This window comes from Homalodisca vitripennis, chromosome 2, assembly GCF_021130785.1.
Source record: "Homalodisca vitripennis isolate AUS2020 chromosome 2, UT_GWSS_2.1, whole genome shotgun sequence".
Taxonomy (NCBI): domain Eukaryota; kingdom Metazoa; phylum Arthropoda; class Insecta; order Hemiptera; family Cicadellidae; genus Homalodisca; species Homalodisca vitripennis.
Window position 1 is genome coordinate 201,371,401 of NC_060208.1, and position 17,066 is coordinate 201,388,466.

The following is a 17,066-nucleotide window of genomic DNA, read 5'->3' on the forward strand; positions in this document are numbered from 1 at the left end:
AGTTCAATAAACTAATAAGATTATCTGAGTTGTTGGTTTACTGAGGTAATTAAAAAATGTTAAATATGTACAAAATTACACTGAATATACCAGACGTTTGGTTTTGATGTGTAGGAACATGGAACACTGCGGCACCCGTGCCATGCTCTACTGGCATTTGTTATTTTGGGCAGTAACGATAAGGTGGTAGGATTTTGGATGTGTCTATTGGTTGCAACTGAATAATAAGACACATCATTTATTGTGTACATGAAGCGTTTTCAGTGATCAATATTAAGTTTTTCTATAATTTAAGATTTATTATTCATATCATCTGAGTTTTTCCGTATCCAAGGGTTTTGTTTAATGAGAACATGGAAGATTGCAACTCCAATTCTCCTTTAAAATACTAAATATCCTGTCACTCTGGGAAGGATACAAAATACATTAGTGTTTTATGACTATCAAGTTTCCAGCTGATTGTTCTACATAATGTAAATAATGTTTGACACCTCATTATGGATTTTATTTACTACTCAAGTTATGTAGTGATGTTAAAAAACATACAAAAATATTACACTACAAGTAAAATAATAAAACTAAACTTTTTTGTGTTTTTATACTTTTTTTATCAATTCCCCTCCTGTTTATATTTTCTCCTGATTCCATTTCTTTCCTTCTTTGTATATGTTTCATGTTGCTGGCAGTATTAAAAAACAAGTCTATTTTGTACACAAGTCTATATATTCTATACATTTTATTTTGTCTAGAACAATTCCTAGAAGAATGATTTCATATCAACTAGGAATGGCTACTTAAAATGATGTGTTATTCTTCTGATATTTATTAAATATATAGCATTTCACTTCTTATTAGAATGAAAACCGACAGATAAAAAACTTCCATATTTCGTTAGACTACATATAAAGTCCTGTTAATAATGGATTTTCCTCACAGGCTGTAAAAATAAACAGTGTGTACAGTATTTTCATGTAGTTAAAATCAGAATTTCATTGATGAAGTACAAAGAGTAGAAGAAATGTGACTCATGTAAATATATAAAAATCTTTCTCCTTTAAGATTTACATGTTAATAGCATTACCAATGCTGACTAATTACATTTTCACATTTGACTAGGTTAGCTGCGTCTTTCAAAGGTTATTCTGCACCCTGTTTGTTGCATTAAGATTAGCTCTGAAATGCAACATAAAAATTATACATTAAATGTTAAAACTATGAAAATATCAGTCAACAATAACACTTAGTGAATGTAGAATTTTGCAATAACAAATAATTTAACCGACAAGATGAGATTTTTCCGCCAATGTTCCTTTTAAGTCCTTCATTTCATTGTGCATAGGTGATGACATTTTCTCAACATTATAGATTGGTCGGTAGTTCCTGTATTTGTTAAATGCTATGACAGAACCTATTAAAACTACAAGTGCAATAATTCCCACGATGGCAATCAGATGGTAAAACTTGACACTTGATTCTTCTGTTTCAGCTGGCACATTTTTGACTTCCTGTTCCAGGTGCAGTTTTGCTTGATCTTGCTTCAGACGTACTCGTTCTTGTTCCATACGTAATTGTTCTTGTTCCTGACGTAATCGTTCTTGTTCCAGACGTTCTTTTTCCTTACGTTCTGTTTCCTTACGTTCCGCTTCCAACTCGGCCTGACAGGGAAAGTTCTCATGTCTACTGACCAAATCAATATTCCAAAATACCATCTGAGTTCCGTTCAACCAAGGGGGATCCCAACACCTGCAAACAGAGGCATATCATACTTTGATATTTCAGTAGGGGAATCCCAAAACCTGCAAACAGAGGCATATCATACTTTGATATTTCAGTAGGGGAATCCCAACACTAGCAAACAGAGGCATATCATACTTTGATATTTCAGTAGGGGAATCCCAAAACCTGCAAACAGAGGCATATCATACTTTGATATTTCAGTAGAGGAATCCCAAACACTAGCAAACAGAGGCATATCATACTTTGATATTTCAGTAGGGGAATCCCAAAACCTGCAAACAGAGGCATATCATACTTTGATATTTCAGTAGGGGAATCCCAAAACCTGCAAACAGAGGCATATCATACTTTGATATTTCAGTAGGGGAATCCCAACACTAGCAAACAGAGGCATATCATACTTTGATATTTCAGTAGGGGAATCCCAACACTAGCAAACAGAGGCATATCATACTTTGATATTTCAGTAGGGGAATCCCAAAACCTGCAAACAGAGGCATATCATACTTTGATATTTCAGTAGGGGAATCCCAACACCTGCAAACAGAGGCATATTATATTTTGATACTTAAAAAATGAAAAGATTACACAATACAAATGGCACTTTGAGGGTATGCAAACATAATTTTGTAGGACATATGAAATTAGGATTGTAACTGACTGACACTATGACATTTTGGCTTAGGCCTCGGCATTGGTTCCTGCATTTGATCCTCTAACCCAGATTCAGTTCCAAAAAAGAAATGTTTTATTATTAATCTATATTTAGAGATGTTTGGATAAACATTTGTAAACTTATCAGTCTAAGACATTGAATAATTCTCAAACAAATTTCTAAAACTATTTCCATGCAAGGTGTTTAAAATATGTGCTGTCAATTTTTTAGAAAGCTTTTAATACTGACTGTTTGAAACCATTGATCTTTTGCTTAATTGTTTGCAATAGATCAGATTTAGATTTAGATTTAGATCAGAACTGATAGAAAAAAGTTTATTTCTGCCAAACTTTAAATAATATATAATTGTAATTATACAAAATCTTCAGTAAAGTATCGATGGTCCTTTATTGGTTTTTCTATAACTTTAAACTTGAGTTAGAGGCAACCTTTTGAAGTAGGTATTGCAGCATTTTACTCGGTTTAAATAGACCTTAACAAATTTGATAAATGTTGAAAATTACAAATTACATTACAAATTGTTGACAGACTCCTGAATGGGACATTGTCCAAGTTATCAAAATTCAGGTAAAGGTCATGAATATCTTACGACTAAAAACTTAAAGCAAATTGGGAAGTTGTTACAGTTGAAGTTTCATAGTTTTGAAGCTATAACAAAGTTTTCATACTTATTTTGCATACTGTATAATCGTTAATCATTCTCCCCATCCCATAAACATTTGAAAACAAACTTTATCATCATGACATTATTATTAGACATTAATACAAATTTATTAACCCAGTTAAGTTTACTTACTACTAAGAAACAATTCCAAAGTCCAAAATAATATCTTATTATTTTATTTTACCTGGTATTTCAACATTTCTGTTTAGTGACATGCCACCCAGGAAAACCATCTAGTTGCATAGATGATATTAGTTTTTGCTGTGCCCCATTAAGGTCTAATAGTATAAAGCAATCAGAAGTGAACCCTTCTGGAGAAGGATCAGATTACTCACTTGACGTCCATGAGCCTGTCCACGGTAGCATTCCTGTTACGAAGGAACTTGGCCAGCCAGTGCAACTGGCAGTCGCACACCCACTGGTTCCCATCCAAGGTCACCTTCGACATCTTTATCCATGGCAGTAGAGTCTTACGGATCGTTTGCAGTGCATTGTCATTTAAATACACCTGGAATCAGAATGTTGAAGTCGTAAGTATTAATAATAATCTACAGTATATTGTAAGAAACGGGTAATTTAATAAAACTTAGAGGAAGAGATGTTTTCCATTGTTACAGAAAATTAGCCCAAAAACAGAAGCAAGTGAAATTTTAACAGAGCATCAACTGAACAGTAATGGAACTGTGAATGGACTTTGTGCCAGGATGATTGACTGATATTTTCAAGTAATGAGGAATGTCAGCAAGGTTTAAGAACATGCATTAAAGTATTCTACAGCAAAAAATATGAAATTAAAGAATTTAATCTTGGCAATGATGTGAAATATTCATAAAACTATTGAGTTCCTACACTGTCTTATTGAGTTTTATAAAACCTAAAGTAACAAAATGTTTACGATAGTAAGCTTGTGTTGGATTACCTCTTGAAGAGTAAAATGTTTTACAGTCTTGTCCCAGAATGCTGCTTCGTCAACACTGGTCAGTTCCGGATTGTACGAACAGCTTACAACTCGGAGGTTCTCGAGGTTGGAGAAAGTCCCCGCCTTGACAGTCGACAATTTGGGCATACCCGAGACTACGATCTCACTTATACTGCGGAGTCCCAAGAATGAGCTAGCGTCCAGTTCGGAGATGGGATTCTGGTTGATGTTGAGCAATCGTAACGAACTCCCCAGCTCGTTTAATGCCGGCACTTGTGTGAACTGATTCCCATTTAGCAACAGTTTTGTCAGCCGCAGCCCCGAGAATGTGTCTTTTGGCAGACTCTTGAGCCCCGCACCAGCCAGGTTCAGCAGCTGAAAACATCCACAGTCAGCTGTCTTCTTAGACAACAGTGTAATATAGCCACACTGACATTTTCTCTAAATCACTAAACCAGAAGAAACCTTAAGATTAGAAATGTCACTAACTTTGCACTATCCACCCACTGTCTTACAAAGGGACTGTAATCACATACAGAAGCAATAAAAATAATTTTCATACTATGTGCGTCTACAAAGTGTTTTTAGGATATGCTCTATAGGTGAAAACAAACAAAACAAATGTCTTTTTTAGTACAATGCTGTATAATCAGACTATACTCAACACATATGTACTTATACATTCTTGAAGCTCTTTCTTATTGGAAATTATATATTAAATTAAACAAAACTCTCCAATAATATAAGTTTTTATTTTTGTGAGGCCTTTCGTACTCAATGAGAACATCTTCGGTTTTATTCAGTTGTCTGGGTCCGAAGATGTTCTCGTTGAGTACGAAAGGCCTCACAAAAATAAAAAACTTAAATTATTGGAGAGTTTGTTTAATTTAACATATGTACTTGTTCTGCTTTTCATTTTCGTTATTATTACTTAGTAATATTTTGTTCTTCTTTTTCTTTACTATTTTGTCCACCATAGTGTTGTTATAACCTAGCCTTGGCAATATGTTTTATGATATTTCTTTGTTATAATTGGTTACATTCAGTGGTACTTTGAGAAGTCTGTAAAATCATAGAGTTATAAGCGGCCATTTTTTTGCGTGTATGGATGATATGAAGTGGAAATCGATGGTTTGGTCTGATGTTGCATGTTTATGGTAAATACTGTATTCAAAATTACTGTTGCTTTTGTCTAGGGTGAGGTCTAAAAATTTCAAGTTGATTTGATGTTTCTGTTTCAATGGTGAAATCCAGATTGGAGGCAATGGTGTTTAAATATTTATGAAAAAGATCTAACTGGCAGACATAGAAATAGAAGGTACATAGTTATTGTTATTAGTCAATCCGCAGTTCAGGGCTACATAATATGGAAATTAATAAACTCAAAAAGTTTCAAAGCTTATCACTATAGAGATCAGTGGTAGGGTGTTCTGTATAAGCACTAAGTGTTATTTTCCAACCTGACTGATTGGTCCTGTAATGGAAAAATAATTGAATATCGGACATTATCCATTGTTATGTTTTACAAAAAAATAGAACACTAAGATTTGGAATCTATTCTCTTTTTCAGGTACAAGAAAATTAAAGGCAAAAGGTTAAGCTTGCAAAATATGTGTGCCAGGACTTGTAATGGTTCATCTAATTTAGCAATATCTATAAATTAATCTGGTTCTTCTCTTTATTGATGAAAATTTTTCTCTCACTCTACATTCTTTAGATAAATTTAATTTTCACTCACTCCACATTCTTTAGATACTAACACTGGACAAACTTACTTGGTTGGGTCCAACCCCCTTTTCAGTATGTAATATGAGGGTGCTTGCTCACATAATGATGTAGCACAATCTTCTCCAAATGATTTTTCATTTCAAAATGAACATATAAGCTTTTCTTAAAGAAGTTATAGTTTGCAATTTTTAAATTTCCGTATTTGTATCTTTACTATAAATAACTCCAAAACTTGATTATATTTTATTTGGTGAGGGTAAGAGTGAATATATTGCAAAATACTTCATTGTATTCACATTGAACATACAAAAACAATTATCAAATTATTCCTACATGATTTAGAACAGCAATAATAATATATAATATAATAATAATGATTAATACTTTTTATTTAAAAGTCACTAAAACAGCTACAAACACAAAACATGTACTCAATTAATTAAACCAGTTGACTCGTGATAGTCTGACATTTTAACAGTTTGGCGATGTATGAGACACCAACTAGTATGTAAAAGCTGAATTATGTGTTTTGTATTTTTTTTAAATTATGTAATTATTTAAATTTATTTTTTCTTTTAAATACAATGTGTAACATCATAGTTACATCATAATTAGAATTTTCTTGACTTGTACGTTTAATTCAGTATAGTATGGTTAACATTTAATTTGATAGCTTGACGTTTTCATCAATCTTCCACCCCTGCATCAAGAGTCTACTGTTCTCTAAAATCTGCTTTATCAAGAGCAGTTTTTTTTCAACCTCTGTCCTGCATCTTCCATACTACATTTGGAGAATCAATAGAGGCAGCCATGTCTAAAAAAAACTGTAGCTCAGCGCAAACAGCCTACTTGAACTGTGCAGAGACAAATGTTTGTAGCGGGGAAACATGCGCGCGATCAAGAACTGTGCACCGTGTTTACTTGTCTGATCGACAGAGTGCAAGATCAAAGGTTGAAAAAAAAATGGCCCTAGTATGACTGCAAGTATAACACTTAACAAGAGAGAGACAGGACAAATAAGGGAAACTCCGATTGACAGGCATGAACTTGACCAATCAAATTTCAGTACTTAGACAGTGTTGTCATACATTTATTGATTGAATCATTGGTGTTGTGACGTTTATATACTTTTTAAACGTTTATACTTTCTAAACAGAAAAATGTTTATGATTGTCAAGTTTAAGAATTTGTTGCCCAAATCACAAAATGGTTGTGATACAATTTAAAATCCTAACTAAAAACTGCCAATATAAAATGTTATGTCTAAAATATCTCAATTAGCAAAGCTAATATAAGATGTATATATATTATATTTTACCAACGTCATCCACCTAAGTTAAACATACTTAATTTACATTGGGAAAATGTAATTAAATAGTTAAAATTAAGAACAAATCTGCTCTGGTATCACGATTTTCTTTCTCCTAAATGACACTTTTACTTTTTTTTTAACAATAAAGAGTTACTAAAATTGCAAACTTTGATCAATACCTTAAGGTCAGGTAAATGGCTCAATGCCTTCGAGAAGTCTTCGTTGACCACTAGAGGGTTGTAATCAAGATGGAGATCTCGAAGATACTCCAAATGCAAGAATGTGTCACTGTACAAGACGCTGATGTCATTGTGGCCCAAGTACAATGTTCGGATGGGCAGCGGCTCGTAATGTTCTTGAACTTTCTTCCCCACCAACACACCTCTCAGACTCTCTCCTGCAACAACAACGAGAACAACTTATAATTATGGTCATATGAGACTTACCATTATCAATCCTATAATAACTAATCTTACTGTGTGTCTCGAGAGTTATCTCATCGTCAGAGATGTGCAGATATGCACTAACGTTTTAGCCTATTCTTCAATTGGTCCATGTTTGATTTAAATCGTCTTCTTGGATTGTTATGATGTTTATAAAATAAATCAAATATTTCAAAATACACAAATACATACTACCATCTCAGAACGGTAGTACCTACCTAATCTGATCCATCCAACAGTTGTAACATCTTGCCATCTTTGTCATCCCATGGCAGATAGGTTCGAAGGCTAAGTTTCATAAATTAATCAATTAGTAAGATAAGTTTTAGACAAAATTTCTGTGAATGAATGGTACTTTAACTAAAAGTAACATGAAATAAAGTGTAGAACAAAAATCAAATATGAAAAAGATAACATCAGATAGGCATAAAAAAGTGAAGCACTATATATTTAATAACAATGTTGTTATAAAGAGAAGAATGCAAACAATAATATATTAAAGTTGACTCTGGTATTTCAAAGAGACACACAAGGAAGCAAGTTATCAAATTGTTGATACATTTAATCAGAATCAAGAAAATAACCAATAAGATTACTTGCTTTTGATTATATTGAGTTCTTCATCCTGTAAAGATTAGATTATTGTGGCTGGTTTCCTAGATTTTTCGAAGTCAAAACATTGCTGACACAATTATTATTAGATATTCAGTCAAAAAATTCAGCTCTAGTTTCAGTTAAACATCTGCATTGCAGCAATTCGAGCCTACGCACAGGCTTTCTACAGGCCCACAGGCTTTCTACAGGCCCACGTAGGCTTATTTCCTAGGTCACTAATATTTTTTATTAATACCTAATGAGTCCAACTTCTTAAAATAAATTAACTGCTGCTACTAACGAATGTACAACTAGTTATATAAATAGATTCCTTAATTGTATGTTATTAACTAACTTATAATCACTGTTTAATTTTTACACTGTTACACTTTGTTTATGTTTTAAGGAGTTTGAATTTTAGTTTGTACACTATTTCATGTAAAATTGGAAATAAATTATGATTAAATTCAATTTGACTAAGATGGCTCCAAATGATGGCAAAAATATGAGATATTTGTGGTAGTATTATTTTGATGCGTTTTGGACCAGAAAACTTATGAAACAATCATATGGTTGTTTTACATTACTAGCAAAACAAGTAAAAAGGATACATGATTGGAGGAAATTATTAAATAATTCAAGAAAAATAGACAGGAAGTATGAATTAGGTATATTAGTACAGGAGCCGAAAACCAATCTGCATTACAGTATATGAACACACAACTTGGTTCTTCTTCAAATCAATAGAGAAGATGACTTTCAGTCTCTATCTATAATTATGTAATAGTGAAATAACTGTTATGTGTATATGTTTTAAGTCAGTTTTAAGTTTATTTGAATGGGGGATGAAGGGGTAGAATCCTCAAAAGCTCTAAAACAATTTTAAAATATATTATAACAGCAGTACAACTCTTCTGAAATACGGCAGTTAAATGTTTTATTTTTCATTTAGTCTTTGTGATTAATTTAAACATAGATTTATTCCATACCCCCCCCCCTTGGTGTGGTGTGCTCTTCAGTCAGATTCATGCCCCTTAAAGCCAAGTGCTAGTTACGCCACTGTATGGTGGACATGTACAATGCTCTGGCATGACACAGATTGACTAGAGCACTCTGGTGGCATTGAGCCAGAGGTACTGCCAAATTGTTTCTTGTTCCTTATAACCTATCGCTGACAACAAAATCTTGGTCTAATAAACCTATCCCAAGTGATATTAAGAAAAAGGCACTCTTACCCTATAGAGTGTCTATCTGTCTACTCCAGACAAGACCTCGCCCACTCACCGTTAATTCTGTTGTCGCTGAGATCGAGGTTCTGGAGGTTATCGAGATCAGTGAAGGCCTGAGGGTCGATGTCTCGAATGCTGTTGTGTTGGAGGTTCAAACTCAGCACTCTCGGTAACGGAGAAAACTTTGACACCTTCTTTATGTGATTGTGGCTTATATTCACTGCCTGTAATCAACAATAGGCTTCGACAGTTTCTTATATTGTTTCTTTCAAGTAAACTCTCTCAAATTAATCAAGATTTGAATCAATTTATAGCCCTCCAAATCATAAATGGGAAATGTAGAACAAGTAATTTTGGCTGTACTAAGGTAAAGTTTTCAAACGAATACGGCTCTATAGTGAATAAAATGTAATACAACAATCTTGCAGGCATATATTGAGTAATCTAACAAGCCATCATGCTTCAAGTCATATCTGCCACAGTCAACATGTTAATCTAAAAATTTGTTAATTTTTCAATAATATGAAATGCCATAGCAAATTTTAAATAAGAACATAGATATTTAACCTTCTACCTTCTATTATATAAAGATATTTACAATACAAAAATGAATAATTTTGTTATCAAGGACTTATCCTAGGCCTTCATAAAGTTGTTTTATTGTCCAACGGACTATACAATAACTCTTAATAGTAAGGAAGTCCTGGGACTTCTCTTCTGCACTGAGCTATATATACATGAATGTTTGTCTGTATATCCTTTATAGAATTAGAAACTATTTGATGGATCATTATGAAAATGTGTATGTATATGTATTTTTCCACGTAGAAGGTTTAAAGGCTAGCCCATTGATATAACTCACCACCAGGCGGTGCTGCAAAATATAGAAGTTATCAAAGCGCCTGCACATTATAAACTGCAATTATGACGTATATTAAATAGAAAAACACTATTTGAAGGCTAAGTTTTTTTATGTATATTATTTGTCTTTCAAATAAATTTCTGATTAAAATTAAAGCTTGAGTTTGAGACTTCAGTGTTATAATATAGTACATGTACGTGTACAATGGCTATAAAGTAAACAACAATTTTTACTTAAAGTATGTTATTTTGTATTATGTGTGTAACCTATTATTTTACCATGATCAATATGAAAAAAAACTGTTTTAAGTTTCTAACAATTACATGGCATTTATAGTGTTTTTATACTTCAAATCGTTGTCCTTTAATATTTAAAAAGTGAAAAAAGTAGGGAATACATTTAATTCTGTTATTGTAATGTTTGAGGCTGTGTTTTACTTATCGTTATTTATTTGTTATATGCCTATTTAAATTTGTTATATTCCTGTATTTATTTATTTGAATTTTACAATATTTAAATTGAGGTGACACTATACAAACTTGTTTGAAGGATGGGATTGAAGGGGCAACAGTTTAAAAAAAAAAAACACACAAAAAACAAAATAAACATAATTCTTGTTTCTTATGAAGGTTTTCCTAAAGTTATAGAATTTACAAGTGGATTTTTATATAGATTGATGAAAATTACCAGTGTGAAGAAAGTTTTATGGTAGGAAAAGTACTAGAATGTTGGCCTAGCAGACATACTCAACTTAGAAAGTCCTCAGCTTATCAGGAGTACATACCAACAACTGAACTAATCCTGCAGGTAATTTTGAAAGCATTATTAATTTTGATTGTAAGAATTTAAAAAATATCTACGATCACACAACTTCAAGGCTGCAGAATGAAAAGCACTTATTTTACTCCAGTGGAGAATCTTGTATACTACGCTTAAAACAACAAAGCAAGTTTACTTTGTTACAGTCATTGAGTTATATTGCATCTGAAAACATTATAAAATGGATATAAAATCATTTAAATATAGTAAAAGAGTACAAATGTACTTTAATAGTGCTTAGCACAATGGATGCTGTGGACACATCTTGCATTAAACTGACTGTCCCACATTCTTGTGCTGCAATGAAGGTAAATAATTATAGCTGTATTAGCTGTGACAGAAGAACATTATGATTGATAAAACTATTTATGTCTTATTATTTACACTGTACAATTTGAAACAGGCTAAGACACAAGATTGTCTTATCCTATTCTCTATCCAATTTTGATTGTTTACTCTCAGTGACATCGTCCCCACTTCACTGTTGTTTGTAGTAAACAGTCCGCTTCTCAGTCAGTTTATAACCTCTTAAAGAACACTTATAGAATCCATGATGTACTCTACAAACATTTGAGTTTAAGAGAGTAAGCAAAAGATGATATGTTTGTTTAGATATCAAGTTGTAATTCACTTGCTTGGAATTTTTTTGGTGTTTTATTTTTTGCTATGATATAAAAAACACAAAATTGAAAAAGCTCCAGACAAACTTTTATGATTACACATTATATTGTATTATTTCAAATCCAATCATTTACAGTAGATATATTCATGCTTTAAAAATTGCTTTAGTCAATTTTGTGTAACTTTTAAATATTTTTGTTGTTGATATAAATAAAAGGTTATAAGTAATTTCCACAATTCATAATAGTACTTGTCAGACATGTTTAAACAATTCATTCTTCTTTAAAATTGTATCAATCAATCATATTTTTATTGCTTTCAAACAATTTTACATTGCATTTGCAAACGTCAATAAATAAAGCTAAAAAGCCTGCAGTTTACTATTCTAAGATTCATTCATTGCACGCATACATACATTAAATTACATTCTCTCTCATTCATATATGGCTTCAGTATCGGTACTAAGTTAAAAAAAATTAGTGGTCCCAGCGGCGTAACATGAATTCATATACAGAGTAAAACACTTCAGACACTAAAAGGTACTTAAAACGAGCTTTAAACAGGGTTGGGTTATTGACATTTTTATGCTCTCAGGGAGATTATTAATTAATCTGACACCAAGCTTGTGAAGGAAGTTGATCAGATGCCAGTGTTCTATGATGTTGCATCCTGTAGCTGTCCCCACCTCTAGTATCATACCTGTGGACGTCTCTGCCCCGCACTAACTCACATCGGAATCGGCAATACAGAGCTACATCCAAGATATAGAGGTAGGGTAAAGTCAGCATATGAAGTTAGCAGCTTCCAGACTTTGGTCTTTAATTAAAATAAACAGTAGGCCAAATAAATAGGGCAAAACATTTCACCATAAATACAAGATATTGTACTCTATATATCCTTCAGGTAGCACAAATCTGAAATGTGTGAATTTAGGCCAGAAAAATGGAGCCCAAATCCTGCTTATTCCTTATTAATATTTGGTGGGAAGGAAAAATATTCTGTACCAACCTACTCTGCATTTCTAGCAATCTAGCACTGCTTACTTTATGGCACCATTGCATAAATTATATGACAATGCACCATTATATACACTGCATAATTTCATATAAAGGACCATTTCATCTACATGAAATAACTGAGATATGTTTCTGGAACCATTTGGGGATTGAACAAGTTTTAAATCATTTTTCCAAATCATTTTTCAAATTTCCCTCTGGCTGATTCTATTATTTGATTGGTGGTTTTTTATTTGTGATTGCCTAGCTTTGTAACTATGTTATTTACCCTTCTCCTATTCTCAAACTACACCAGAATCAGAAGCCATTATTCTTGAGCATGGCACACATATGGGCAGCACCTGCTATAATACTACTTGGCAGTCGAGTCTTGTTTTGTTGTGACATCAGTTTTTAGTGAAGTTAATGTGCAAATTCTTAGTAGGCCTATGTATTTTTCTTTTTTTTTCAAGTTTTTCAGATTGTTAATTTCTTAAAATGATTACTGAAGAATTAACTTTATCTTTGATGATAGAATCTTAACATGTCAGAAATGAAATAAAAATAAATTTATAAAATGTTATCCATTGATACAAATTCTGGGCGACTAGTTTTCATGAAAAGCTTATCTTGATGTTAAAGTTCCTATTGCATTTCTTAGGAATAAGTAGATTTGCAGTTGTGAGATGCCAAAGAGAGTAGTATAGCATATGTTGGTACAATATATGCTATATAGTATATGTTGGTTTAATCACTAAAAACTTCACTGAGAAGCACTTTACTGTTAAAGGTCTGCCATCTTCTGTACTTAAACATAGCTGGTACAGAATTGTATACAGTGTGCAGTAAACATTGATATGTAATGGGGGAAAGCCACATTCTCTGTTAACTTATGGGGCAATGGTGTCTACACAGAAGAAAGGCTTGTTAATATTAGATGTGCCAGGGTCCCCAGCACTTATTCCGATCTGTTTACATTCTCTTTGTATTGCCTCCTTTCCCACAACCACTTATCTGTGTTACATTGCATCATATCTGAGTGAATCATAGACTATCAGAGCAGCCAAGGCTTCTCTGATCTGAGATATAGGGCAGACATGCTCTTTGTGATAAATAATGCCTCACTGCAAGATTACTTACAGATAAAGCCATGAAGTAGAGTGAATATTTTGTTTCATGTATTTATGTTTGGCAAGCATATATCTTTTTAATGTGGATTGAACGTTACTATAAAATGATTTGGTCTCTTCTCTTTGGAAATCATTAATATATGAGTAAAAGTAAGCATTTTCAGGTCAACAATTACCAGATTAAGATAGCCAAATTCCATATAAAAGAATGTTAGCCAGTTATTAATCAACCACAAATACGTCAAAATCATCCATTGATGCAGAAATATATAAATATCTCATTGTTTTCCAGTGTCAGAAACTTATCATTGTATTTTCTAAAGTCAGTAAATGTGGCCAATTTGATTACACAAAACGCATGAAAAGAATGTTTAAGTATCGAACAAACATTAACTGACAATGTGAGGGAACTTCATGTATTTTATACATTGTAAATTTGAAAATCATTGATGGTGCAGCCATCTTTGAAACACACAGAAATGGCCATAGATTTGTATTATTTTGTGGCTTTGATGCACACAGAATCAACGGCCAATAAGGGACACAGATTTCTAGACATAGTAACTCAAATATCCATTGTGTGCAATGTCCTTATAAGGAGCTACATTGCCTAGAAGTAGATGTGAGAGTGACAACAGTGCACACTTTCTGGAATTATTTTGACACAGCTTAAAACATCATAAAACACTGTAGAAAAATTATGTTCAGGTCCTCTCCATCGTATTTCATTATATTGATCAGCCATATCTTCTGGATTGTCTGAGGGATCAGATCGTAGCATTACAGTAGCTGAACTTGTACTATCTTAGAGAGAACAATGTGTGCAGGTCAAAGCAAATTGTCCATCTTAGGTCCCATAGAGTCAACTTTGGTTTCTTTCAGGGATCAATTTTGGGGCCAGTACTGCAAACGATCTATATGTACATTATAATTGTGACAGTCTCAAACAATATCAGGTTGAGATTCAATGTCAAGTTGTAATGCAGATCCTAAAATAGTTTAAAAGTACAACTTGGAAAAATATCAAAGCATAATGGTTCACAACGCATTGAAACGTTACCAACAAAATTAAAATCTTGAGATAATTTTTTTTCTATCTGTGAAGTTTTGCAACAGAACAATAATGTGTTACATACTTCGGGGTCCATATAAACAATAAGTCAGTTCAGTTGATATGCTTATATACATTAACCAGAAGATCCAGATTCTCTGTCTATTTATCTGGGTTCCTGGTGTGCCAACTTCCCGATTTCTCGAACTTTCATTGAGCACGCTTGAGATACAATCAATTTATTTTGGGTTTACCTACTCTAGAGCAAATTAATAGAGTTTTTGGGGTTTTTTAAGCGTGTTCATGTGGTTGCAGGCATAGGAGAATGAAGCTTTGATAGAATGACTTTTAAAGTATTAAAATTAGAAACACTTCCATCTCTATCTCCAAAGCTTGTTAAATTTAATGAAATATAGAGTTAATAGACAGGTCTGCATGGTACACAGACACAGACAGGCACTGACAGTTGAGCACAAGTGGTTCTCTGATAGACACCAGATCAACTGGTTTTAGGCAGCAGGTCTGTATGGTACACAGACACAGACAGGCACTGACAGTTGAGCACAAGTGGTTCTCTGACAGACACCAGATCAACTGGTTTTAGGCAGGAGGACTGCGTGGTACACAGACACAGACAGGCACTGACAGTTGAGCACAAGTGGTTCTCTGACAGGCACCAGATCAACTGGTTTTAGGCAGCAGGTCTGCGTGGTACCACAGACAAGCACTGACAGTTGAGCACAAGTGGTTCTCTGACAGACACCAGATCAACTGGTTTAGGCAGCAGGTCTGCGTGGTACACAGACACAGACAGACACTGACAGTTGAGCACAAGTGGTTCTCTGACAGACACCAGATCAACTGGTTTAGGCAGCAGGTCTGCGTGGTACACAGACACAGACAGGCACTGACAGTTGAGCACAAGTGGTTCTCTGACAGACACCAGATCAACTGGTTTTAGGCAGCAGGCAAGGGCGGATCCAGAGGGGGGGCGCGAGGGGCGCGCGCCCCCCCCTCGGTAGTCACAAATTCAAATTTTTTTGTTTGTTTATAAAAGATTTAAGCTTAAAGTAATACTATATTGTTCGTTAGTAAAGGGTGCTTTCATCGGCCACACTATTCGTAATTGGTACTGTCGGTGTTTCAAACATACATTTTGTACTTAAGATTGTAGATTTAATTCGTGTATGAGTAGAGGGGAGGTGGTAACAGTGCGTATGATCACCGGAAGGGGTGGGGGAGCGGGTGCGTGCGCATGAGTCGTCCTAGATCCCGCCCGCCCCAACGATAGGCCTACACCACACCGCCTACTACGGCCACTCAGTTGATTCCAGTGCGTACGTTCGTGAATATCGTGAAGTACCCGTTCGCTTTGTGTTTAATAGCTTTTTGAGTGTTAACAGATTTTTGTGCAATATGGATCGTTTATCTTGTTAAAAGAACCAAAGTTAGACAGTGAAGTTCCTTCTTCAAATGTTGAGGTTTCCACCCAGCATGAGGTTACAGACGTGCCGCTGCCACCACAATCGGCGCCATCATCCTCCAATTCACAAGTTTAGTATCTCCGAAAACATGTGCTCTTTCGACATCGGGTTCTCACATTAACAACATCTCTAAGATGAGTGACCATACTAAGTATAGTATTTTTACTAATCATTGGAAGCCTAAAAAGGACTTTAAGTTTCCTACATCCTCTCATGTAAAACGAGGACGGGAAGAACAAAGAAAAGCTAATATTGGCCATTTTGAAAAGTATCCATGGTTAGTTTTTTCAGAAGCTAAGCAAGGGCTATTTTTGTAAATTTTGTGCAGTACTATGCCATCAAAAAGTTAGTTGGAGGACAGCATACAGTTTCTTTAAAGAAATTAGTTACTGAACCTCTACAGAAATATGCTAAACTCTCAGGCAAGGACGGAGATTTAGAAAGTCACGCAGCGACACAATATCACAAAGATGCTGAAATTGACGCCAAACATTTATATCTGTTTTTGAAAACCCTGAGGGAGAAATTCTTAATTTGTTAAACGAAAATAGGAAGGCCCAAACCATGCAGAATCGTGCAAGGCTTGTGCCAATATTTAAAACTATTTTGTTGCATGGTAGGCAGAACATACCCCTTAGAGGTCATAGGGATGAATGGCAGTTGATTGAAGTTGGAGATGATCCAGTACAAAATGACGGCAATTTCAGGGCACTTTTGCGATTTAGAATAGATAGCGGGGGATGTTCAGCTTGAAGATCATTTGAAGTCTGCAGGAGCAAACGCCACTATACATCAGCAAGAC

The 17,066-nt window shown here is 34.1% G+C and overlaps 1 protein-coding gene across 1 annotated transcript in view; it reads right to left on the bottom strand.

Moving 5' to 3' along the window:
- Nucleotides 1-719: 719 nt before the first annotated feature.
- The window catches only part of LOC124355258 (chondroadherin-like), an 82,645-nt gene continuing 66,298 nt past the window's right edge, over nucleotides 720-17,066 (bottom strand). The window contains exons 3-7 of the mRNA XM_046806305.1: nucleotides 9,358-9,526; nucleotides 7,216-7,433; nucleotides 3,997-4,371; nucleotides 3,413-3,585; nucleotides 720-1,743 (exon numbers count right to left, since the gene is read on the bottom strand). Coding sequence (XP_046662261.1) covers nucleotides 1,275-1,743; nucleotides 3,413-3,585; nucleotides 3,997-4,371; nucleotides 7,216-7,433; nucleotides 9,358-9,526 — 1,404 coding nt within the window. The 3' untranslated portion in view covers nucleotides 720-1,274. The remainder of the gene's footprint in view (nucleotides 1,744-3,412; nucleotides 3,586-3,996; nucleotides 4,372-7,215; nucleotides 7,434-9,357; nucleotides 9,527-17,066) is intronic.